Below are 25247 nucleotides of genomic sequence, written 5' to 3' on the forward strand. Positions count from 1 at the left end.
TCTGTCTAAAAATAGGAGATGAAGTAATTCATCCATAAGTGTTCTATATCCCATTAACTCAGGTAACCATAGATACCAGCAAAAAAATTAAATCAAATAGATTAACATTTGACAGGTAAGAACTTCAAGCATGCCATACACACAAGTTTATTTAATGATGTTTGCTGCAGGTTTTATCCCACAACTATGGTATTATTCAAAGGAGATAAATCCTCAAACAACTATCTATATCTGACGCTTGAATATTTAGGGAGTGATTCAAGATGCCCTTAGAGTAATGAGCTTGATGACTTTACCAAGCTTGGACGAATTACACTACATGTCCAGTTCAACTTAACCACAAAACAAAACCAAACAAACAAAAAAACCCACACCCAAAACAAAACAAAACCAGAGAGAGATAGAAGAAGTTTTTGTATTGCTAAGATGCAACACTTTCCTGCTAGGCCAATCCCAACACACTGAGGAGCAATGGTTATAAAGGTCACTTTAAGACATCAAAACAAACTACAGTTCTTGAGAAAAATATTGAATAACCTAAGATCCAGACCTGTGTATTTATTTAAAGATTAAACAAATCAAATCACATATAACAAACTTCCATCATGTTTTTAGTACTAAAAAATAAGCTAAGAAATAACACAGCACTGGAAACAAAATACAATCTCTTCATGTGCTGGTTTCTGTAATGTTAATAATTTCCATGGGGTCTCTTTTAGGCAAGCAGGGAAATTCAGTTAAATTTAAAATTGGCTTTCAAACACATTAATGCACAAGAGTGGATTCACCCTATAAGCTATGAATAATGAATACTTCCTCCTTTCATCTTCATTGTTTCGTGAACTTCTATAACATCTTTGTGGCCACTGGGTGGTGTTATGCGTAAATATAATATGGAAAAGCAATATTAGGATTTCTATGTTATTTTAGGTATCTTAGGTACAATGTAGCAGCTAAAAACCAGGAGGAGATGGCCTTATATGACCAACCAGCATTCTGCGGAGCACCAGGGAGCCATAACACATAGTTTCCAAACCACTCAATTCGAGCATGTATGTCATAAGGTCCACTGTGTGGGATCTAGTTATTATATCTGCTTCCCCTGCCCACATTCACAACTTCTTTCAAGCAACTGCTAGACTAAATTGAGCAATATGATGTGAGATACCAGACGTTTGGAGGCACTTAACTACTCTGTGCTTTTCCAAATTATTTTCACATGTATGAGGGCTTGTTGAAGCCAACCAGTGGGTCAAAACCCTTACTACAAGACAACATAGATATTCTCAGGGCTTCTCTCATTTCACCACTGCTGGAGCTCCCTGATGCACACAGAGAATATTGCTCACATTGCTGGCTCCCTAAATGTTCACATGGTCAAGAACTCAAATCAATATACTTCCACTCCACACCAAGACTGAACACCCTGGTTGCCTAGAAGTTATGCTGCTGCAGCCATCATTACCTTTTCCAACAAACTCTACCTGACCTAGCCCAGAACAGATGTTCCAACAAGAACTGTCGTTCAAGGTAACAGTTTGCAAAACTCACAGAACCATAGAATGGTTTGGGTTGGAAAGGACCTTAAAGACCATCTAGTTCTAACCCTCTGCCATGGGTTAGAACACCTTCTACTAGACCAGGTTGCTCAAAGCCCCATCCAACCTGGCCTTGAGCACTGCCAGGGATGGGGCAGCCACAACTTTGTGCAACCTGTGCTACTGTCTCACCACCCTCACAGTAAAGAATTACTTCCTAATATCTAATCTCAATCTATCCTCTTTCACCTTAAAGCCATTTCCCCTTGGCCAATCACTACATGCCCCTGTAAATAAGTCTCTCTCCAGATTCCTCATAGGCCTCCTTAAAGTTATCAAAAGGCTGTATTAAGGTATCTCCCAAGCCTTATATTCTCCAGACTGAAATACCATCTTGATTTTGCCCTTTCACTCCTGCTACACTGTTTAGCAATCAGTCTATGAACCCTGAGCCCAAGGCTGCAAACATTCACTGTTTCTCATCCTGTTGACCTCAACAATTAGTGTGAACAGAGATAGCTCTGGGCCTGCTGCACTGCATGTCACCACAGCAAAGACTGCACTTGAAAAATATGCCAGGAAGGAAATTACAAGCCTATGATAATTTGAAACGACATCCCAGAATTCCTCAAGCTTCAGGCATACATAGCACACACAAAAAGTTTTATAATCTATAACCGGGATACAATAGAATAAGTATTCCAAATACTGAGCCACTAACATGAAATGCTGGCACACACCCCTATTTGCTAAGCTGTGAGGTGTAGGCAAGGCCTTTATTATTCATTTCAAACTAAAGAAAACTTGAAAAAAATTCAGGAACTGGCCCACAAGGAATATTTCTTGTTCAAATTGGATTCCAGCAAATTTTCTTTGCTATAGAAAATATCATTTCTCTTTTCCTACTTAGTTGTGCAATATAATATGTTATAATCACATTTAGCTGGAACAATAATAGTAACACTTGCATAATAGGAACTGCAGAACCATTCTTGCTCAACAGCAGGAGCAGTGAAGTCATCTGAAGTTGAAGTAATGACTTTGCTAGTCTTAATGGTTTCTTTGAGTCTCGATTCAAAAGGAATGGGAAATAAGGCTATCAGTGTGAATATTTTCCAGAGAGTTTCTCATAAATCCAGATGATTTCATTACTTTTCAAAAAGTATCTTTCAATTACATGTAGAGGATCAGCTCCACATTACAAATGAAAATGCCACATATGCAACCAGAAGAGATTTTAGTTAGAATGCTTAGAGTGGCTGTTCAAGCTCAAATTTCATTTTGAAATTGCTGTTTCTATAACAACACATAACAGACAAGCCCATATGATTAGTCTGCCTTCATTTAATCTGTAAAGAGAAATTTCATAATAAAGAAGTAAAAAAATATCTGCAGGCGTTAAGTTATTTTCAAGAGAAACTGTTTAAGTAGTAAAGTATCCAAATACATCTAAGGTTTTTTTTTCTGGTTTTAATTTAAATTGAAGAAGGATTCACAGTCATATTCTCCAGCAGTCCAACATTTCTGTAAAATGATATAAGATACATTGTTTTTGTACCTTCTACATGTTAGCTTTAAGGATACTCTGCAAACATTTCTAGACAAAGGCTTATTAAACTGGATTTTAAGTTCTGAGCATATTGGTAACTTGGAGGGAACAAAATACCTTAGTAGAATATGGATATTTTAAAAGGAAAAGCAAAACTGGGATATTGACCAAAACAGAGACAAGACAAAGATAGATATGAGGCAGCCTGATAGATACTTTTTAAAAATAGTCACATTTTAGAATATGGATTTAATAATTCTATAATTTACTAAAGTTTAACATTTCTCAATTCATATTGTGAGCAGCTGGAAAACAGTATTATGGCAAAGGCTGAGTAGAGCAATTAAAAGTGATTGAAGATGCATTCAAGTAAACTTGCTTAAATAGTTTCACTATAGTGGCATTCAGATATTTAATGAAAACGCATGAACAACTGGAATGAAAAATTACTTTGTTAATAGATACAGCTCTAGCAGGATGGTGGCTTTATTTAAGGAATCAATTTGAATCTTAGCAAATTAAATAAGAAGTACTAACACAAACAGGTGATGTTGTTATACCTGGTTTAAATGTTTGGTTTATATACAAGTCTCACTATAGGTAAGAATACAGTCATACTTTCCAGAAACTTTAAAGCCACCAAAAGACGATATTGCTGTTATAAGAAGCAGTTCTTTATTAATCCATGTCCCTACTCATTTCCAGTCATAGCCTAGCTCCTTTCTTGTACCACACAGGCATTTGTGTAGCCATGTAGTGAACTGGCTAAAAGACTTTATTAAAGGGAATCACAGTTGAAGCCAACCCTCCTACTGCACCCAAAAAGAGCTAATTTTTAACCCACACCAGTTCTCTTGTCCAATTCATCAGCCAGCTGCCCTAATGCCTGCCCTGGGTATAAAGCAGTGCAGTAGCATTAACAAGTGACTGGACAAGAGGAATATTTCTTTCAGAATTAGTGTTGGCATCAAGCATCCACAGCTGTATAGCCACAGAATCCAGATTGACCTGTGCTTAACACAGTTTTCAAATGGGTCTGTCCACTTAGGTAAGATGAATCCACCTATGTCAATTGCAAATAACACTAAATCTCTCAGCTAGCCCTTGTGTGCCATTAACTCCTGATAACTGCACCAAAACCAGTTTTTTAAAGCATCTGTTCACTCTAATGATTACCATTCTAAAAAGTCCTTCCAATAATATTGAACAGTTAAACATTACTTCTAATTAAATACGTTATGCTTCTTTAGCCAAATAGTAAGAAACATTTTAACTTTACGCTTTAAACTTAGCCTTTCTAACCAGGGCATGAAAAGCAGCAATAACATCATTCTAGGGAGCAGAACTTCCAAACTTATTGTGCCTTCTAAAAAAACACTATTAAGAAAAGCAGCTTATTTTAAGGCACTGAAATATTTTGAACAATTTTCTAGCTCTCCTTCTGATTAAGACTGTGGCCAAATAACACAAAAGCAGCTTTTGTTAAAATTCCACCTTGCTGAGGACAAAATTCTACCAGAGCTTTGCTAAGGGACTGTAAGCAATACATTTCCAAGGGCTGTCTTACGGAACTGTCATATAAGAAGTTACCACTTTTCCTAAAGAAAAACATCCACTGTTTTACCTTTATGTTAACCAGTCTAATGCAATAGAAGGAACTTACCTTCTCAGATAAGAAATGTAATATCCTTGCTAAAAGTTCTGTGACTGCAAATTTCAGTGAAGTGTATCCCACCCACATACTAACTATAGAGCATTCTGCATGCCAGCAGCTTAAAGCCCAAATGACAGCATGTCTTAAAAAACATCAACCAACCAACCAAAAAAACAACCAAAACCCAAACAAAATAAAAAGCCCGTACAACAAATTTTACCTTGTTGATGGGAACTGTCAATGCTGGCTCCAGTTTAGCCTCAATTTCTTCTGGTGAGTTGTAACAAAAGAGTTTGCCACCTCTTAGAATGCAATACAGCCTCCTCCAGCTAGTTAGACTTCCTATCATTTGCTATGAAGAACAAATAGTCAGAAACTGCCAAACAGAAACTACAAATTAAAAGCATATTATAAGGTTCAGATCAGCCCTATGTGAATAAAACTTAGCCACACCTAATTCTTTCCTAAAACAAAAACTTTCTGTTGCAGAACATTTCAGAGTCACTGACTTTGAAATGTTAGCAATGCTTTAAATGCCTTTTGATGTTTTACAGTTTTTTCAGAATTACTGCCAGGTTACACTAACAATAGAGAATTTGCTGGTTCACACAGAATGAAATCTAGAACTGGTGTCCACTGTAAGGAAGAAACTACCTTTTATTAGCTATAGTAATTACACCGTAAGAGAAATAAAAGGAGTATCTCACTTTGGAAATACACGGTACATTCAACAAATGTCAAAGACATTTGTCTAGCATTTCCACTTTCTCAAATTAATTTTATGAACAGCTTTCATAAGTGTATTATAGTTTCACAACAAGTTTAAAGCCTGTAATTCAGCACTCCTGACAAATAACCCAGCCCCTCTGGCCCTCCACTAACACCTTCCCATTTGCCTAGTTGTGCAATGAACCAAAATAGAGAAGTAAACTGAGTTCACATGAATCATTTTTGAAGGGATGAGTTTAAATACAGCTTGGTTCACCAGTCAGATTATCCCATGCTGTGATATGAACTCTTGTGCTAGCACAATGAGAGGCAGATAAAAGGATGAGAGCCATAGGTTTATTAAGACTATTGCCATCAAGTACCAGCCTAAACCAGTTCTGGAACAACTACTATACTTGATGTTTGGGTAACAACCTAAATAATTTTATTGATAAGCATGCCAAGGAAACATCTATTTCTTCACACTTGGCCACTGAAGATAGTGTTTGTGAACAGTGTTTTGACATAGAGTTTTCCCCTTGCTGTAGAAAGAACACATGAAAAATAACAGTTCTCAAGAAACCACTTCAGGTAAAAGCAAACGTTTTAACAATTGACTCTTAGTGACAACTATTAACAGAAGACAATGTAAACACAAGCAAAGTCTTCTTACCTGTTGATTAAGAAAACCTGCCATCATATCCCTAGCCATGCAGGAAGGCTGAGCCACTAAACGGCAACACATGTTTCCGTACAGGGGTAGCCAAAAAGAGGATTCCTCTAGAGGAAAAGACCAGGCAAAAGAAAGACAACACTTAATTCTAAACATTTGCCCTATGTACATAATTTGACTTTTTCTATCAGGTTTTACATTAAATCATGAATGCAAAAAAATACATTTTTATATTTAAAGAAAGACTTTTCATCATGTAACTAAAAACTAAAAATCAGGTTTAGTCTAATAAAGTTCTTTTCATTAAAAAGAAATCAAGTAAAATGAGATGAGATTCTACAAGAACAAGTTGTTTTTACATAAAGTATAGCTCTAAATCTCATTTCACAGCTAGAGACATTTTGAAAGATAAATACACTGGTCACCTCATCTAAGCAGGATCCCTGAGCCCATCCCACTGCAATGCATAGCTACATTTAAATATGAGCACTTTGCTGCAGATTGTTTAATTAAGGCTTAGAATTTGTGTCTACTTCTGTCTTCAGCACCAGAAGAGCATTTAGGATTCCAAGGACTTTCTAATGAATTACAATATCCCTCCTCACTCAGCTCTGCTACACAATAGGCTCTCTCTTCTGTGATTAGAAGCAGGTAATACAAAATTCCATTGATACTACTCTGTCTTTGGCCATGTTTTAGAAATGCTTGTAATAAATCAAAATTTCCAGGTATGCAATTTCTCACCAGACTAAGTTATGTAAATTAATGACAGAAAAAGGAATTTGAAGGAGTATAAAATATTAATAAAGAAAGGGTTACAAAGATATTCAGAATTATTCATCCAACCCTTCAAGAAACAAATGCCCCCAAAATCTTCAAATATGTACTTATTTAGAATTAGTGCAGTGTAAAGAATCAAATTCTCTTTGAGGTCAAGTTTACCCAAGTAAAAGATAAAGTTCTCAGATGCTACAGTGAAATACAGTGGAAGTCCCATGTCTGAAGTTAACAACTAGAGGGTGGCTTACGGGAGGGGCCATCCTTTCTGAAAATAATGGACAAAGTATCAAAATCAGTACTCTTGCTACTTAAATCATTAACTTCGGCTGCAGCATAAACATAGTCCCTGTGTTAGCAGCTAGCTTGACTGCTGCCAACTTGTGCTGCCCCAGAGGTTAAGTACAGTGAAAAACACAAAATGCAGGCACACATGCTTACGTCCTCTGCTAAATTTGGGGCTGAAACAACCTAGCTGAACTGAAGCTATTTTTCTACTTTCTTCTTGACTACAGAGGAAAAAAGCTTTTTTTCATTCTGGTACCCTTCCTCGGTTGTGAGGAAGGGGAAATAATTTGTATATAGCTATAACTCACTTAAGACCAAGATGCAAATGACAGAAGTAACTCCCAAAAGAATTAATTTTTCATCTGGACTTGAAATTTTATTCAACTTATTGTTTATTCAGCTGTGTACAAATGCCTGTTTTAGAGCCATTAAATATTTTATTAAAGTTGTTCTATATTAAGTATCAAGAAAAATAATATCCTTAAGCCTTTAGTTTACAAGAGAGAGAAATGCAAAATGTTACTGGCTTTTTTTTCATTTCCTTAAATTAGTACCACATGTACTTACCATTTCCTGTAACAGTAAGGTTGTGAGTCCTAAAATTGTCCTCAGCACTCTCCAGCCCCAAAGTGGTATATGCTAGCATACTGTATTTTGCTCCACTAAATGTGAAAGAAAAGGCACATTTAAGACATTTTTGCTTCTCATTGCTCAGGCAGTAATTAAAGAGAGTTTTCACATGCCTGAGTTAACACATTTGGGTACTAGGGAATGCCAAGGTGCAAGGCAGCACCTGTCAGTGATCACAGATTGCTACCCCTCAAAACCTCTTCCCACAGACCTCCTGTATTGCTGTTTTTCCTCCTTAAACCAACACTGCCCCACGGTCTGTTCATTTGCCTCCTATAAGCTTATCTCCTGCCTCCACTCAGTGAATACCTCTAGTTCCCTCCCACCCCACAACTTCTAGCCCAATGCCACAAGCCTCCATCAGGTGGCTCTTTCCATAGCCTTCTCCTGGACCTGTCTGCCAGGAGACTTCTGCCTAGGGCTGCCAAACCCATCTGTAAATGTTGTGCTATCCATACTCTCTGCACCCTGAGGATGCTAAAAGTATCTTTCTCCTCTAGTCAGAGACCAAGTAACTTAAATAGCTTTACAGCTTTTATTCCTAGGCCTAAAGCAACTAGATTTGGTGATAGGTTCAAAAACTGCTATAGTTCATAGAACAACAGATGACGTAAACTCCATCTGAAAATACAGGTTAAAAATTAAAAGGCTTTCTACTCCTCCTCCATGATGCTCTGTTCTTCTATTTTGCCTGTGTAGACTACACTTTATAGAACAGTTGTTTATATATGTATTTTTTAATATTATCTAATAGCTTGATTCTTTGCATGCAGAAATCTGTGCAGAAGTCCAACAGTCAGTTTTGTTGCATAAAGGACTCTTTCACTTGTGCTTACAGGTTTCAGAATGTTATATCTTTGGTTTGGATTTTGCCTAGGGAAAAAAAAATGCATTTACAATTCAGCACAGTGTATGTGGAATGCAATTCTTGGAATAAACTAGGATAAATTTGGTACATGTTTAACCTCTTCCCCCAAATACTCTTCAGACCAAGTAACAGATTTACAGTTCAGTGATGCAGTAAGAATTCCACCTGGCTAATGGCTGTTTAAACAAAATTCACAAGAAAACAAACCCCTCAAAGTCACTAACTACTCTCCCTAACAGGATCTAGCATAAGATCTCCTCAGGAGAGCATAAGACAGCTTAGTGGTATAAAAGATAAGACACCACTGCACTAACATCACTAAAATAATAGTTTTCTATCGCAATATTTTTCAAATGTTATTTTTCCTAATAGCACATTGGGAACATATGTTTTTACAGTCTTTGGCTCTTCAGAGAAACAGGGCAGATGCCTACCTAACCCTAATGAAAGAAGAGAAGTAGCAAGTTTGTTAGCAGGCAGATCTGTTACACATCTATCTCAAGGGAAGAAAGAGAAAATTAAATATGATATACCAGTCTGAGTGAAGAAACAGTACTGTGAAACATTACAAGAGGGCAATACGAAAGAAATCTTATCAGCATTTATATATATTCCCTGCTAGACTGTTCACTAACAGGAGATTCTCCTCTGATTATTTTCTGCTATGCAGTTGAGCAATACATCGCTATTCTATTTAAACTATATCAAAAAGTTCAGTTTCTTCTCACAGATAAAAACCTCTTTGCTGATTTTAAACTTACTTTTTTCCTAAACCATGACTAATTACCACAACAACCTTGCCAAAAGAAATAGCTACTTCACTTTTAAAATATGCTTCATGCTAACATTTTCATTCTAAAATACAAGTCGCTCCTTTCAGCCAGCTGCAGCATGATTTAGGAAAGTTTCATCTGCAAACATTTTTCAGATTTAACAGGCTACTCAGAATTGTTGACTACATTTTGCTTCTACATTTCACAGAATTAACTAACTGCCTGAAATTTTGCTATCTCTGTATAACAAAGAATAATCTGCCTGCTGCATCTCATTCAGTGCCTTGCAAATCTATAGGATTCTTCCATGTACTAACTTTATTAAAAAAAACAAAAACAAAAAAACAGTTAATTTCCACAACGTGCCTGTGGCAAAGGTGCATTGTTAAATCTGTTTACTGATCAAGAGACAGAGGGACCAAAGTTGCCCCACAGACACTGGCATGGGAAGGTGTAACTATATTACCCTTTCTATCAATGCGTATTAATACACCTCAGATTCCAGAATATTAGCCCCAGTATTAGAAAACCCAATGTTAGTTTGCTCATCCAGATATACAGAGTGGAGGGTTTGTGAGTTAAACAAAAAAAAATTCTGACAAAAGTCTAATATGCTCACCTTTCAATTAGACCTTAAATAACAGAAGGCAAAAACAAAGATAATCTTCAGGTACTAGAAAGAACCCAGTTGTAAAAGTGAGGCCATTAGAATAGACTATGTACTTCTAGCAAAATATCACTATGAATTTGCCTATTCAAAGAGACACCACAACCATGTCTCCAGCCCACTGTAGGACAATACATAAGAGGCAATAACAACTCTAGGCAGAGGCCCATTCTTCAAGTGAATAAACATGCACTTCATGGAGTCTCTCTAATGATTTATCCAAAGAGCAACCTACTCACTCTGGAATTCAATAGTACAACTTCACTACAGCAAATATATATATATATACTAAAAAAAAAAAGCTAGAATAGAAAAAATAAACAGCTGTATAGAAATTAAAAGACAGATAATTAAGAGTAGAGAGGATATGAGCATAATGAAAGCTAACCAACCTAAGCAAGCATTCAAAACACTCTGTCACTAAGCTTTTACAAGAAGTTACAAGGCTGACAGTTTCTTCACTAACCAGGGAGATTTCTAAGCTAAGAAGTTTCACACAGAGGGATCACAGTTTTTGGAAAATGAAGAACTTCACCCATGGGTGCTCTGAAAAGAAAAATGCCTGTACAAATTAAATCTACTGAGAAAAAGGTGTTAATGTAATACAGAAAGTTCTTTTTTGTTGCAGCTGAATTTCACCTGCTGGACTAGCAAAGTGCTCTGGGAATGCTTGAAAGATCTCCTGTAATCTTGCAATCTCTTCCCTTTTATAAGAGCTACATACCAAGATCTTACAAATACGTATCTTAAGGAAAGTCTATTAAAAAAAAAATTGTCAACTTATTTTCTGCCTATAATAACTTCCTTCTTTTCAAGAATCTTTTTTAATCACCCAGCAACGCCATCATTAGACCCATCACTGTTCATTTAACTTTGTTAAACAAGTAACAGTCACTGTGAGATGATTATTTACAGTAGAAACAATAAACTTCAAGATGAAGGAAAGGAAAATGCAATTACAATCAAGAAATCAAAAGCTAAACAAAAGGGAAGAGGCAACTATTTAGATTATCTACTGATACTTCTTCTTTAAAAGACAGGCAATCTATATTCTAGAAAGTATGGTCATACAATAAGCTAGTGGTTATATCTGAAGCAAACTAATGATAGTGTGTCATTGCCCAACTGGAGCTTGTAGAAAACACAGTGACCTGAGATGATGTAGACTGAAAGATACATTGTCATTAAGTGGAACACACTGGAAAGTTAGCAAAGAAATTTGCTTCCCTCTGTGAAGCAGATCTCTTAGATGTGTATTTGTGATTGAAACAGTAGTATCAGTATACAGTAATATCAGTTTGACAAAGACAGAATAGGCTTGAATGTTTCCTTTTAAAATCCAGGCAAATAGATACATGAAGGTAGACTAAGACTACATTCAATAATTAGAATTAGGCATTGATTCTTTATTGTTCAGCTGACTAAAATAAAGTAATTCCTTGAAAACATTGCTTTCTTTGAAAAAGATAATAATAATTTTAAAATAAATATCATTAGTATTTACAATTTAAGTACTTGGCCTGCTTAAGCCTTAATGAAATTAAAGTAGCTACGAAATATTAGTGGGCAGTTAGCTTCTTTTAAAAAATGCATGAAAGACTTCAGATTGTTTTTAAAAGGAAGCAGGTAAATTACTGGGAACAGCACTTATTTCTACAAACACTGAAAACCAGCAAGATATTTTAAAGTGTTCTGTGCTGAAGTCAATTAAGAAAACTCCTGTTAAGCAGCCTGTAACTGTAAAGTGCCTTTGACAGCCCAGTTTTACTGAAAAGCCAGCAAGTGGAATGGTCCCCATATGCACAGCATATACCCCAGACACAACAAAAGAACTTGGTCAGCTTCATTAGGGGAGAGGGTATAAGTAAGGGTTCTCCTGCCTACAAACCACACTTCTTTATTTGACATAACCTGTAGATTTTAGACATGTTTACCTCTCTGACAAGTACAAGTAAAATTGGCTAGGTGCAAAAATAATACTGGGGAGGGGGTAAATGGTAAATGGAAAAGGAGAGGTAGATGGACAGAGGAACCCAGACAGATTGTACAAGCTTGATTTCCTCCAGAGGTCAAACTAAAAATCCTATAGGGTTTGCAAGTCACAGTGGATTTGCCAGCTATTTAGCTGTACAACAGAAAAATAAAGCCTACTATTGTGTTTCAAGATCAGAACCAGGTCCGAGGGTTGAGCAACATAACTGGAATTCACACCTACTTTCTCATTTCCTATTTAAAATGTAATTTTTTTTCACCTGGTAAGTACAGAAATAAACAATTCATTGGCAATTTGCCAAAAGATTACAATACATTTGGTTGATTTCTATTTTAAAAACAATAAAACCAGAATATCAATATGTATGCCTTACTGGATGACAGGGTCAGGAGGCAAAAGGGATTCAGTGCTGTCTTCTTCAAGTGAAGCTTTGAGTTTCTTTCCTGTAGCTTTGCTGAGGGATGTTTTAAGCTTCTTTGCTAGTTTCTTGGGGGTATTTGTTACACATAAAGACTCCTCTGTACAGCAACTATACACTTCAACCTTCAGCTGAAAATCTGGTCTGGCTTCATCACTGAAGAGGAGGAGAAAATGTCAGAGCATTTGCTAATAAACAGAGTATGCAGGCAAGGAATGCTATTGCTACTTTATATAACAAATAACATGCATTTCTAATCAAGGGAAGGAATGCCATAAGATTCAGGCAAAGACATACATTAATATGGAATTAAAGACTAGAGTACACAGGAGTAACAGTGCTGAAGTAATGAGATGGATGTTATAATTAAACCACAAACAAATGCAAACAGGAAATTCAACATTTAGGCTAAAAACTGGAAAAACCCTCCATGTTATAGAAATACACAGGCTAGACATTCAAACATACTTAAATCTGCCCTCTACTGTTATGCAAAAATCACGATCGAAAACCTACCCATGCCTATGGCCCTAAATCACATTGAGCGTTTTAAAGATATCTTAGTTGCACCCAATTCCCTTCACATTTACAGGAAAAAAAAAATCCTATCTCACTTATAACCAACAAAAATTGTCATTCATAACTTCTGTCTGCAGCTTATGCTTTCTCTTTTCATTTCTATTGATTGTCTTGTTCTCAAGCTCAGTCATCAGACTGGAAGCCTGACCTCATCTTTCAGGTACAAATCATTTAATTACGCACATGCCCATAATGAAATCATCCTAAAGGCTTTTATAAAAGAAGGTCTGTCTGTCTCGGGGGACACAAGGCAAGTTAGACTGCCTCTTCTGCTTTTGTTGCAGTATTTCACAGAATATTCTAATGGTCAAGTTTCATATCTTTGAAGAAAATCTGATTTAAAGATCTACTTTCTCTCAACCGCTCAGTTTTCAGGATCTTTACTTAAAATTTTCAGTAGTTTCAGCTTTCCAGTCAATCTTCCTCAAGAGACCAAATTTAAATTGCTAATACAAAAAATAAAGGGTGGAGGAGAGGGCAGTTAAGTACTTCTCAGGACCCTATTAAAAATTCTAAAGGCACAAAGAATTATGAGAATACCTTTCTACTGTTTTCCAGGTTACTTTTGAAGACAAGTGAATAATTTCCTGTCTAGTGTTCTTCATATTCTTCAACTATATAGACTGTGGTTGTAGCACATGTTCATATAGGTGTAACAGAACATAAAGTGTGGAAAGTGATCACAGCCTTCTGTACAGAACAATACTTAAAATGCTGGATGCAACGTCCACGCCTATACTTTCATAATTCTTTCAGGTTCTAGTAATAAACTAATTCTGTCCTTGAGGTACAACTTTGTTTATCTCTTCATATAAAGAAAAATGTTTCAGCATAGCAAAAATGAAAAGAAGTACAGTTCAAGCGGCACAATCAGCATCATTATGTATATGAAAACTAACCTTCCAGAAAAAGGGGTTCCACCATCCACAGAACCTCTACTGATTCCTTTGTCCACAGAAAAACTTAGTGGACCTCAGTCAACCTTACTCATAGTCATACCCACTTTCAAAAAAACCAGCAATATTCATACTTCATTCAACAGAAGCAAATTATACTCACAATATGGTTACATTTTCAAAACAGAGATCTGTTATGGCTTTATCCACAATAGCCACCTCTGTATCAAAAACCTCAGCTCCCATTCTGAACAAACAAAACACTGCATAGCGCTGTGATTCTGGAAAAAGCCAAAGAAATGTTTTATTAGCCTTATTACATATTGCAATACTAAATACTTCCAGTAAACAAAAGTAGAAGAAATGGTAATTCTGACCTCTAAGGAATTGCCCTCCAATTCTTCCCACCATAAATTTTCAGCACTGGATTTTATGATAATTGAGCTATCAAAGCTGCTGTGAAGGTAAAGCAACATTCACAGAGGAAAAAAATGCCTACCTCTGCTCAACTTTTTCTTATAGTTTGTGGTAGCAGCTTCAGAAATGTTAGTAAAAAATACAATTTTGTTAAATAAGCTGATACTAATCAAAAAAACTCTAACATTCGATCCAAAGCCTGTATCATTTTATGGATATACTATATAGAATTAGAATATTTCACCATGCTTTGCCCCTCTGACCATATTGATAATCAAAGCTAAATCAATGCCAAGTGACAGCTGGAACAGATTTAGGGTTAATCTCCGTGACACAGCAAAACGCGTTTACTTGAAGACTACACAATAGTATATTTAACGCTAGCAGATAACTTTTATTTAAATTTCTCACTGGAAACAGGCTCCAATATACTTTCTCAAGTGTAAACTAGACATAGAACAACATGCTTAATCAGAATTTTCTCAGCTATCAATTTAATAGCAACACTTGTCTGTTGCTTCCTCTGGAATTTCTCCTTATGAGGATTTTTTAGATACCAGGGTCTAAACATTCAAAACCACAGGATTTTGAACTAACTCAGCTTGCCACAACTAACAACTTCAACAGGAACTACAGAGAGTAAAATGTGGACCTACTGAAAGGTCAAAGAAGGAGTTAAAATGAGTACAGATTTCCCCATCCAGTTTAAATTTACAAGCATAAGCAATTCTTTATCACAGTGGTTATGACATCTTACATACTTTCTTTATTGCTGAAGTGATCAGAGTCTTTCCACATTAATGGTATTCGAATATCTAAAGAAAAAAAAAAGGTAGGGAAATTAAGTTATAGCCAATACTGTAGATCTGTGATCAAAACAAACTACAAAAAGTGTCTTGTTTCCTTTACTGATGTTCTGGAGGTAACAGGACCTTCTACCCAAAGAACAGTGTAACTATTTCAACTTTATTATCCATTTCAAAAGAAAACTCATCAATTAGTTCATCTTGAAATGTCATTTTCTTTTAGAAATGCTAGAATAAACAATATTTTAAATCTCATTTGAAAGTACCTGAAACGACATTTCACAGTGGCTGTGTAACAGTTCTGAGAGAATAAAGAAGTTCTGAGCCCATTATTATGCACAGATGTAAACTGAAACTCTCTTTGCCTTGTGCTGGAAACCACACATCCAACTGCAAGAATAAAAGCTTCCTGGTTTAATGGAAAGACTGGGATACTTACACTGCAAAGACTTAAGTCTTGTTTTGCTAACCACAGAGAAAATATCACTTATAATCATATTCCCAGTTAGTATCGTCTAAGTTGGCACAAAAAGTTTAGAACTGGTTTGCTTGGGTTTTTTTTCTTAATTCAAATGTCCTTCTACTTCAGAATCATACTAGAGAGGCAATTACAGACCATTATTTTAAGTCATGCTCTTGCCATTTTAATACCAGGAAAGTATTTTCTTCAACAAATTTTCCAATTTATCTACTGACTCCAGCAGAGCAGAATGACATTCTCCTCCAGCTTTAAAGACTCAGGTCTAGTCACAATGTTTCTCACTAGTCCCTTGCTGAAAGACAAATGCAGTGGGGCCTTTATAAATCCGAAGTTCTTTTTTTAAGTACAACAGTGTTGTTTAAAAGTATATGCAATATATTAAGTGACACATGATGGCAGCAGTGAACAGCACTAGCTCAACTGTATTTTGGTTAAAATCTTTAATAAGGAAGGACTGCCGTCTCCAGTGTTGATCTCCATAGGAGACTGATGGAAAAATACACATATAATATGCTAAGATGCAAAACAGTAGTGGTATTTTGGCATGGTTGTTATGTATTCTGACAGGGTTTTAAATCAACAGTAAGTTCTGTGGGTAAGTGAAAGTGCATATAGTCAGAGTGTTTCAGACGTTATATTAAATAAAAAAATGAAATTTAAGCTAATCTTGATCATATTATGGGACATCTTATTATACACACTATTTCAATTCTGAAACTTGTAAATTCATCTGCTTTTAAGTGTTCATGAAAACTAATGTATTTCCAACAGTAAACTGCCAGTATACAGTTTTAGACTGCCACAACTTCCTAAAAATCAATACATCACCACGTTCTGAAACTGCTATTCAAAGACACATTTGCATAGTAAGAATTTCAAAAATAGTTTTTTTGAATATGGAAACAAGTAGTTTCATAGAATCATAGTATGGTTAGGACCTTAACATCATCTAGTTCCAACCCCACTGCTATGGGCTGGGATGCCTCGCACTAGACCATGTCACACAAGGCTCTGTCCAACCTGGACTTGAACACTGCCAGGGATGGAGCATTTACCATTTCTTTGGGCAACCCATTCCAGTGCCTCACCACCCTAACAGTAAAGAACTCCTTTATATCTAACCTAAATCTCCCCTGTTTAAGTTTAAACCCACAACCCCTATTGCTACATTTTCATGTTTCATTAAAACAGTTACAGAAGTCTCTCTCAAAGTTTAAAAACATAAATGTATTTTTGTATCAGAGACAAAGCACAGAATGCTTCTTTCTGAAAAGACAAAGATCTTAGATTTACACAAATATGTGAAAATAGTTACAACAAAACCTTTTTTTCACCTTTAATCATAGCAAACTCTGAATGACAATTTTAGTGTGCTCAATAGGCCTTGTTAACAATTAGATTACTAGGCTAAAGATTACTTCTGTATGCCACTTTCAATATCATGCAAGCTGAAAAATTTGTACCTTAGAAAATCATCAGGCTACAGATAGTCAATTGCTTGAACAAGTTTCCAACATGTTACTTGTAAATCGGTTTTCAATTCGTTCTTGGATTGAAAGTGCTGCCATTTATCAAAAACAAAGATCAATTTTCACACACCTTAATTTCAGTTACCATTAGCTGTAAATCCATGTGGATTCAAATTGAACACATTCAAACCCTACAATTAATCAAATTTAAAGCCAATGATTTCTTTTTAAATTTACTTTAAATTATGATTGTTTTTCGATCAACATTAAATGTATTATCTTCTGATACATTTTTGATAACATATTATCAAAATAATTGATAACATAAATACATAATTTATTCACACATGTGGGGGATACATAAGTAAAAATAATACAAGTGTGAAAATCTGCAGATTAAGGAATGCACTCCCCACACAGTATCTGACATACAGTTGCTTTCTGTGGGAGTACATTCCTCAGTACTCCTGCATAGCTGTTCCTGAACTTTTAGTGTTGGCCACATGATCACACTTTTTTTTGGTAATAGTTTAAGCTTCTGGCATGTACTAACCATATGATACGCTAATATATTTATAAGTAGATGGATTACTTTCCTCTAAAAAAAACCCTGTATCTTCAGTTCTTAAATTACATGTCCTGTCATATTACATGGACTACCACTCACTCCTTTATTTCCAGCCTCTCCCAGACAATTCAGTCACGACATCTCCTGATTCACACTGCTTGTACTCGCAACTGCATTCTTAACAAGGCAGGCACATGCACACACATGTGTGCCTTCCAAACATGCAGGGCAACTTCAGTTTCAAAAGCACTTAAGGTTGGCATACAAGAGAGGAGAAATGGAACATGCTGGTTTGCTACAAAAGGATTGGGAAAAACAGGGAAAGAATAATAATGGGACACTACAGTATGCGAACATATTGCAGCTGTGGAAGCAGACAGGACCTGGTTTGGCATGCTAAATTGACACAGGGTAATGGGTGAGAGGGCAACAAAAGGGGAAATCAAGGACACATTCATCTGTCTTGCCCAGAGGCTCCTCCCTTGCTAAGCACAAATGAGCTTGTCCCCATAATTACTTCTCATGTACCAAATTTTTCTCTTCTTAGGCAACAAAACATGGAAAATGAGTTAATTACAGTGGATCTATAGACAGCATAAATCTCTCAGCAAAGGTCAAAAACATAATTTAGGTTTTCCTGCTGTAAAACAGAGCTGGCTAGGCTTCCTGGCACAAGTATCTGAATGGGACGAGGCATGGCAGCATCCCAGCACTCACAGATTTGAGTTCACAAGGTAGCTGATGTCTCTCTCTGCTCTTCACCTCAATCTGTGTCATACTTTTGAGGATCATAACCTCAAGCTTGAGAGCCGCTATGTTAGTAACTGGATAGAATCATTACCAGACAGCATATAATAGGAAGTGGTGTATTTCAACCTTCTGCTCTCTTGCCCCATCAAAAAACTAGCTGTTTCACATCTTAAACATTTAAACCTAAAAATACAGTCCTTACACAATTCTGATTTTCTAGAGATAACAAATGTATATTATATGATCCTAGAGACTTCACTGCAGGTAACTCTATAAATCCAAAGAAAGGTGCAACCACAGCACAGACAGACAAACAAATGCTTTCATCCAACTACCATAAGGAGGAAGGACAGACGCATTCTGCAAACAGCTGTGCTGGCAGAAAACATTATTGAGCCGAGTGCTCATCACTCTTCTACTAGCAGTTACCTTGCTTAAAGATATATCAAAATATGCGGAATTAACCCAAACAGTTTAAGTAGTGAGCCCTCCAACACTGTTCTATTTTTAACTAAGCAGGTAAGGAAGCACAAACAGATCTCTTTGCAGAGCTAGCATAACAGCCACAGTGAACAACTACAGGATTGCTGAATGTAGCAACATCCACTATTGGCACAGGCAAACAAAATGGTTTGATTGTGTGGGGAGTGCATTCCTTAATCTGCAGATTTTCACACTTGTATTATTTTTACTTATGTATCCCCCACACATGTGAATAAATTATATATTTATGTTATTAGTCATTTTGATAATATGTTATCAATTCATAGTGCTGAAGTTTGAGAACTGGCTAAGAAATAAGTATATCGACCAACTGGAAATGACTGCTAAATATTCTTGCTAGTTTGCATGGAAGCCATACCACTATACCTTTGTTACAGTAATGTAATCTGCAGTAATTAGATAACATTTGCATACTAGTTATAATTCTGCCCTCAATTGGTTAGCCACACCCTGTATGATCCCTTCAAAGTTTGTCTTTGTTGGGAGAAAAAAAATAAATTATCAGCACATTCACACTTACATAGCTTTGAAATGTATTCAGTATCTCATGACAAATAGAAAAAAAGTATTTTCCACTGTGAAAGCTCCTGAACATAAAATGGAAATACTAGATAGGATCTTTAAAAGCAGGTGTGTGACTTACAAGCACAAGTCCCCTTGAAGTACAAGAGGATTTATGCCCCCCACATACACACTTTAAAAAAGCAATCTTGTTCATACAGTTTGTATTACAAGTTACTGTCCAGCAAACTAGATCCCATAATTAAGAAAATACCCATCCACTTACCTGATATAGCAACCTTTCCTCTGCATGCCATCCGGTTTTTTCTCCCATTTTCTGAAAGCCTGCCAAAAAGAAGAAAAGAAAAATGAGGCTTGAGATCTGTGCATTTAGACTTCCAAAAGTCAACCCTTTAAACATCAAAAAGTGTCAGGGCTTTCGTATTATAGCTCATTTCAAATGCTTTTCTTTAAAGTTAAATTTGGTATCTCTGGTTTAAGATATGAGTCATTAAGATTCTTGAGGATAATCTAGAAGGAAGGTACATCATTAATTTTCTTAATTCCCTAGAAGATTTTACTCCAAAGCTTATTTAACCCAGGTATTTAAAGACAAGAAGATTCATCTTTCTTGTCTTTTCCAGATCCAATAGAATTAAATACATTATCAGCTTTTTCTCCTACTGTACACATCAATGAATAAGCAATTTAATTTATCAGTTCTATGATTGGTTAGAGAATTGCTACCTCCTTTATTAAAAGACTAACAATAAAATGTTGCATTCTTACTATTGTGATTTTACATGGAGGCAGACAGTTTGTTAAGCAGCCAGAGTGAAGATCTCAAAGTGAACCTTCAATTGAATCAAAACAATCTATAGATAATGAATAACAATAAAGCGCTTTCCTTGTATCTGCTACTGCTCCTAACTCCCAACCAAATAAGGTGAAATGAAAATTTTTATCTGTAACCAATACCCTGACTGCGAGAGACAGTTCTAATATTTTCTGAACTCACAGATTACAGATGCACATAACAAGAAACAGGCAAAATTCATTTGAAAACCCTAGAATTTCCTCTCTAAGACATCATCATTTTATCTGGATTAAGCTTTAACCAAAATCCAGTCTTGGGCAAATGCTGAAAGAAGTGCAAATGCATTATCAACTGTCAAAGAAATGATCTAAATGGTAGAGAAATAACTCTATAGCATGCACCTCTTCTTATGACCTCCACTGACAATTCAAAGTACCCCTTATGACAGACTCTAAGCAAAGCAAGACAGATACAAGTCAAGCAGAAAATACAGCTCAATATTACTGTAAGAAAGCAATACAGCTGTTCAGATATATCTTCAAGTATTTCAGCCCTGTTCTAGACATGTTCTAGCCATCACCATTCGGTGGTCAACAACATCAAAGACAGAGGCTTGAGTAAATACCTGATATTATTCCATCATTTAAAACAATATAAAGATGAATTGCTATAAAGGTCTTCACCTTAGTAGAAAAAAAACAATACAGTTTTGATAATTACAAACACTACCCATTTTAAGTGCTAGTTTCCAGAATCAGCTTTCATGGTAATGGTTGATGTAGTCAGAAAACGCAGTTCTTTCCTTCAATAATCTCCTATAAGGTCAAATTTGAAATAGCAAAAGTAGCAGGACGGCTCCTATAGATACAATTAACTGGAGCTAAGCACATACTCCAGGAGTTTCTATGCTAATGTACAGTGTAACATTTCGTTAAAGCAATAACATAAGAGCAGTAGTGTCTGCACCATGATTCTCAACACTGTACCCAGAATATATTTCATTAGGCAAAAATTACGACACTATTCAAATAAACACTCTTCAATCAAGAATTATAATGTAAGAATCTTTTCAACTAAACTGATTTTTCTTCGTATTTATTACTTTGCTGTAGTTAACAGTAGTGGCCAGCAGAGGGTACCAATTAACCATGAAGCTTCCATCATTAAAGTGACCTTAATAACAATAGAAAGAATGAAAAATAGATGTATTCTTAGACAGTTTTGCTCCTTCAGATTTAGTTAGGCTCCTTTTCATATCCTAAAGGTAATAAAGTAAATCTGACTATTATGTTACCTGATATTCAGATGCTGAATTGCAGTTTAATTTCAATAAAATCTATACAGAAAAACATGACTTGTATTTCATTTTCTAAATTAAAAAGAAGATACTGGAATGGTCTTATAAAGGAACGTTTTAAGGCAACAGTAATGTATGCTTGTATGGGGGAAGACAGAAAGAAGGGTTTAAATCTACTTTCCTAGACAGGCTGCTAAGAATTCATGTAAGCAAAAGCCTCCTTCCTAATGCTTCAGTTGAATTTGAGCTGTTACTCACTGTTCTTTGGTTCTGCATGAGAGCAGCTCTTCTTTCTGGTTCTGTAGCTCTGTCCTGTACGCAAGTATACGAGCATTGCAGACCATCAGGTTTTTAACTGCTTGTAAGAGTTGGTCTTTTTGTGTGCTCACTGCAAGTAGTTTACAGATACCTTCTCGCATGCGGATTTCAAAGTTAATCTTCTCTTGAATGTCGTACTCCTAAATATGCAAAAAAAAAATGGACTAAAAAACCCAACACTATCCTGATTTTTTAAACAAGCTCTACTTATTTCACAGTTGGAATAGAAAACCCTATGTTTTAATTATACGCAGCCATTACAACAGTTATTAAACATAAAATGATGTTTCTCTTTTCAGGAAAAAAAAAAAGCAAAACACAGGACATAGCAGATTGATTATATCCATTATGCATATAAATTCCATGGTAGCTAACCACAGCATCTAAAAGTTACTAAAAATTTACATGCCTCAAGGTGTCATTCATAGGATCATGACATATGGATCCCTCATAGGGTCACTCAGCAAAGCTTATAATTTAATAACCCACTTTTTATAGTAATCCCTACTAGAATAAACCCTAAACTCTGGAAAAATATCAGAAACATTTCTGATTGAACTTCTGATATTTTAAATCAGAAATTAAATCACGTTGCTTCACTGACCATCTTAAAAAGGGTTAAAAAAAGTGGTTTTTTTTCACTTCTGGTTGATATAAAGTTTGGGTAACACAGGAAGCAAAAGAAAAAAAATAGTATCACAACACTTGACTGTTTCAAGTATGAACTGAAAGTCAGACAACTGTGGTAGCTTCAACACCACACAAGCATCTCACCCTACTTGATGACACAGTCATAGAGTAATTAAAAGTTTTGGGCTGGAAAGGACTTTAAGATCATCTAGTTACAGCCCCTCTGTCATGGGCAGGGACACCTCACACTAAACCATGTCACCCAGGGCTCTGTTCAACCTGGCCTTGAACACTGCCAGGGATGCAGCTTTAACCACTTTTTTGGGCAAACTGTTGCAGTGCCTCACCACCCTCACAGTAAAGAACTTCCTCCTTATATCCAATCTAAACTTCCCCTGTTTAAGTTTGAAGTCATGACCTCTCGTCCTATCACTGCAGTCCCTAGTGAAGAGTCCCTCCCCATCATCCTTGTGCAGGATAAAGTGCTTTTTCCACGTTCAGACCAGTGCAGGATAAAACAATGCACCAACACCTCCACATTCGCAGCATCTGCTTCTCTATCCATTCTTTTTCTCAGCACTTGTCCCTGAAGGGAAGCAAATAGCTTTCATCAATCTTCTTTTATACAAAGTCAAATCTTACACAGCCATGGAAAGCTAAGCAAGGCTCACACTTGTCCCTAAGAAATAATGACTCATTCTTTAAGCCTAAACTACTAATACATCAGCTCTTACAAACCTAAATTTCATTTCAGAAAGTAAAACAGTACTTCCCCCTAAGACTTCCCAGGACAATAGGCCTCTGAACTGACCCAGTACAGGCTGTGGCTCTTCTCCAGGTTTCCCATCTGGTACATAACTATGGTGAGGAGGTAAACTCTCATAGTTCAGGGCATCTCTGCATATCTGGACTAGCATTAAATGGTTGTTGGATTACAGCTTAAGTAATTGCACAATATAAATCTCATCTGAAGGAATGACTTAGCAGCCTGATTTGTAGTGTATAAAGTTCTTCATGTCTACAAAAAAATAAAAGAATAAATTGGTCGGCTTTTTTAATTTTGTTTTGAGTTTCTTCTAAAAATACAAGCACACCATCTGGACTCGAGGAATGATGCAGCACTGTTTTGCCATATGCTGTCTAGTAAGGCACCATTTCCCTTGTGGTCTCCATCCTTTCCCACCAGTGGCAGCATAACCCAGACAAGATTACTAACAGCTATTGAGATATTCAGCCCCACACTCAGGAACTGCCTAAGCAATACTTAGGTATTCCCCACTTAAGTGTACCTAGGATATAAGAAAATTTCAAGGATTGTCAGTTTTACACAGTGGTGGAGTCACAAAACACAACAAAATCCAACAAATAAGAAAACTAGGCAGGACAGACTGAAATCTTACTTTATTTGATATCTTAAAAACAAGCTTTCAGAATCTTATTCCAAAGGACACTTCTGAATTATTAACACTGTCACTTACACCTAAACCCTATAGGTCTATTAGATTTATTTAAAATAAGCAAGTGGTCAGGCAGCAAGTATTCTTCTAAAACAGAGTATGAAGGCAAGATACTAGCCCAGGGACTTTTCTAGCTAGACACAGGAACGAGTATTTGTCACAACTGATAGCAATAGCCTTACAGATACAGTTGAGCTCAACTAACTCAGTTTTTTTAAGTGATTCGACGTTTAAGAAAACCCATGTGAACAGGAAAACCAACGGCTAAAAGATTCAGGAGTTCGAAGGGATCAGCATCACACACCGAGCCCCTGAGCAGATTGCGCAGGGAGCTCACCCCAAGGCAGCATCACCTCTGTCCGGGCAGCCATCCGGCAGCTTCCCCAGCATAGGCCGTGCCCTCACCGACCTGCACACCTCCGCTGAAGGACTGATGTACCGCCCCAGCCCGGCCCCACGGAGCCGGCTGCCGCAGGGGCCATGCTCCAGCCCCACGAGCAGTCCGCTGCCGGAAGGGACACGCCAAGCTCGGGGCAGCACAGGCCCCTACCCACCGAGAGCCAGGCCGCAGCCCGCTTGTACCAGGAGGAGGCCCTGGTCGGCCCCAGCCGTTAACGGACGGCACTCAGCGCCCTGTCCCCCGGCGACACCAGTCCCGTCCCACTGCCGCTGCCCAGGGGTGCGGAACACCCGTGCTCACCGGCTCACTGCCATCAGCAGACAGCACACACCGCCGCATCCTGCTCCAGCCGCTGCCGCCGTTCAAACCTCCCGCCCCCCGCAACGGCCGCCGCGGTCCCACCCACCGCCCGCCCACTGCCCCCGGCCGCTCGGGGACAGCCGCGGTTTGCGGCGCCCCGGGGGCTTCGGCAGCCCACGCGCGATAGCAACGCGACAGCAGTGCGACAGAGCCGGGGTCCCGGTCCGCTCCCTTGTCCTCCGCGGCGGCAGCGAGTGGGCAGTGCCCTGGTGCTGAGGGAGCTGCAGTATTGGCTCTAACTGATAGTGGTGGTGGTACTAACTCCCAGTTACTTACCTGGAGCAGTGAATCATACCGTATACATATTGCCATATCACAGCAATACCTTTGTCGGCTCCCTGCGGCTTTGTTCTCCGCTGATTTACTTGTCTGAAACAGGCCGATGCCACTTCTCTCTGGTGAATGTTCTTTAAACGAGCGGGAAGGAGAGCCTCGGAGCCGCTTCCCCATCGGCAGCTCCT

General features: G+C 37.3%; 1 protein-coding gene across 1 annotated transcript in view; it reads right to left on the reverse strand.

The window, feature by feature from the left end:
- The window catches only part of RTKN2 (rhotekin 2), a 36393-nt gene extending 11605 nt beyond the window's left edge, over nucleotides 1-24788 (reverse strand). The window contains exons 1-9 of the mRNA XM_034062393.1: nucleotides 24727-24788; nucleotides 21880-22079; nucleotides 19794-19852; nucleotides 15190-15243; nucleotides 14175-14292; nucleotides 12492-12692; nucleotides 7755-7849; nucleotides 6123-6229; nucleotides 4962-5093 (exon numbers count right to left, since the gene is read on the reverse strand). Coding sequence (XP_033918284.1) covers nucleotides 4962-5093; nucleotides 6123-6229; nucleotides 7755-7849; nucleotides 12492-12692; nucleotides 14175-14292; nucleotides 15190-15243; nucleotides 19794-19852; nucleotides 21880-22079; nucleotides 24727-24765 — 1005 coding nt within the window. The 5' untranslated portion in view covers nucleotides 24766-24788. The remainder of the gene's footprint in view (nucleotides 1-4961; nucleotides 5094-6122; nucleotides 6230-7754; nucleotides 7850-12491; nucleotides 12693-14174; nucleotides 14293-15189; nucleotides 15244-19793; nucleotides 19853-21879; nucleotides 22080-24726) is intronic.
- Between the last annotated feature and the right edge of the window lie 459 nt (nucleotides 24789-25247).

Source organism: Melopsittacus undulatus, chromosome 4 (assembly GCF_012275295.1).
Source record: "Melopsittacus undulatus isolate bMelUnd1 chromosome 4, bMelUnd1.mat.Z, whole genome shotgun sequence".
Classification (NCBI taxonomy): domain Eukaryota; kingdom Metazoa; phylum Chordata; class Aves; order Psittaciformes; family Psittaculidae; genus Melopsittacus; species Melopsittacus undulatus.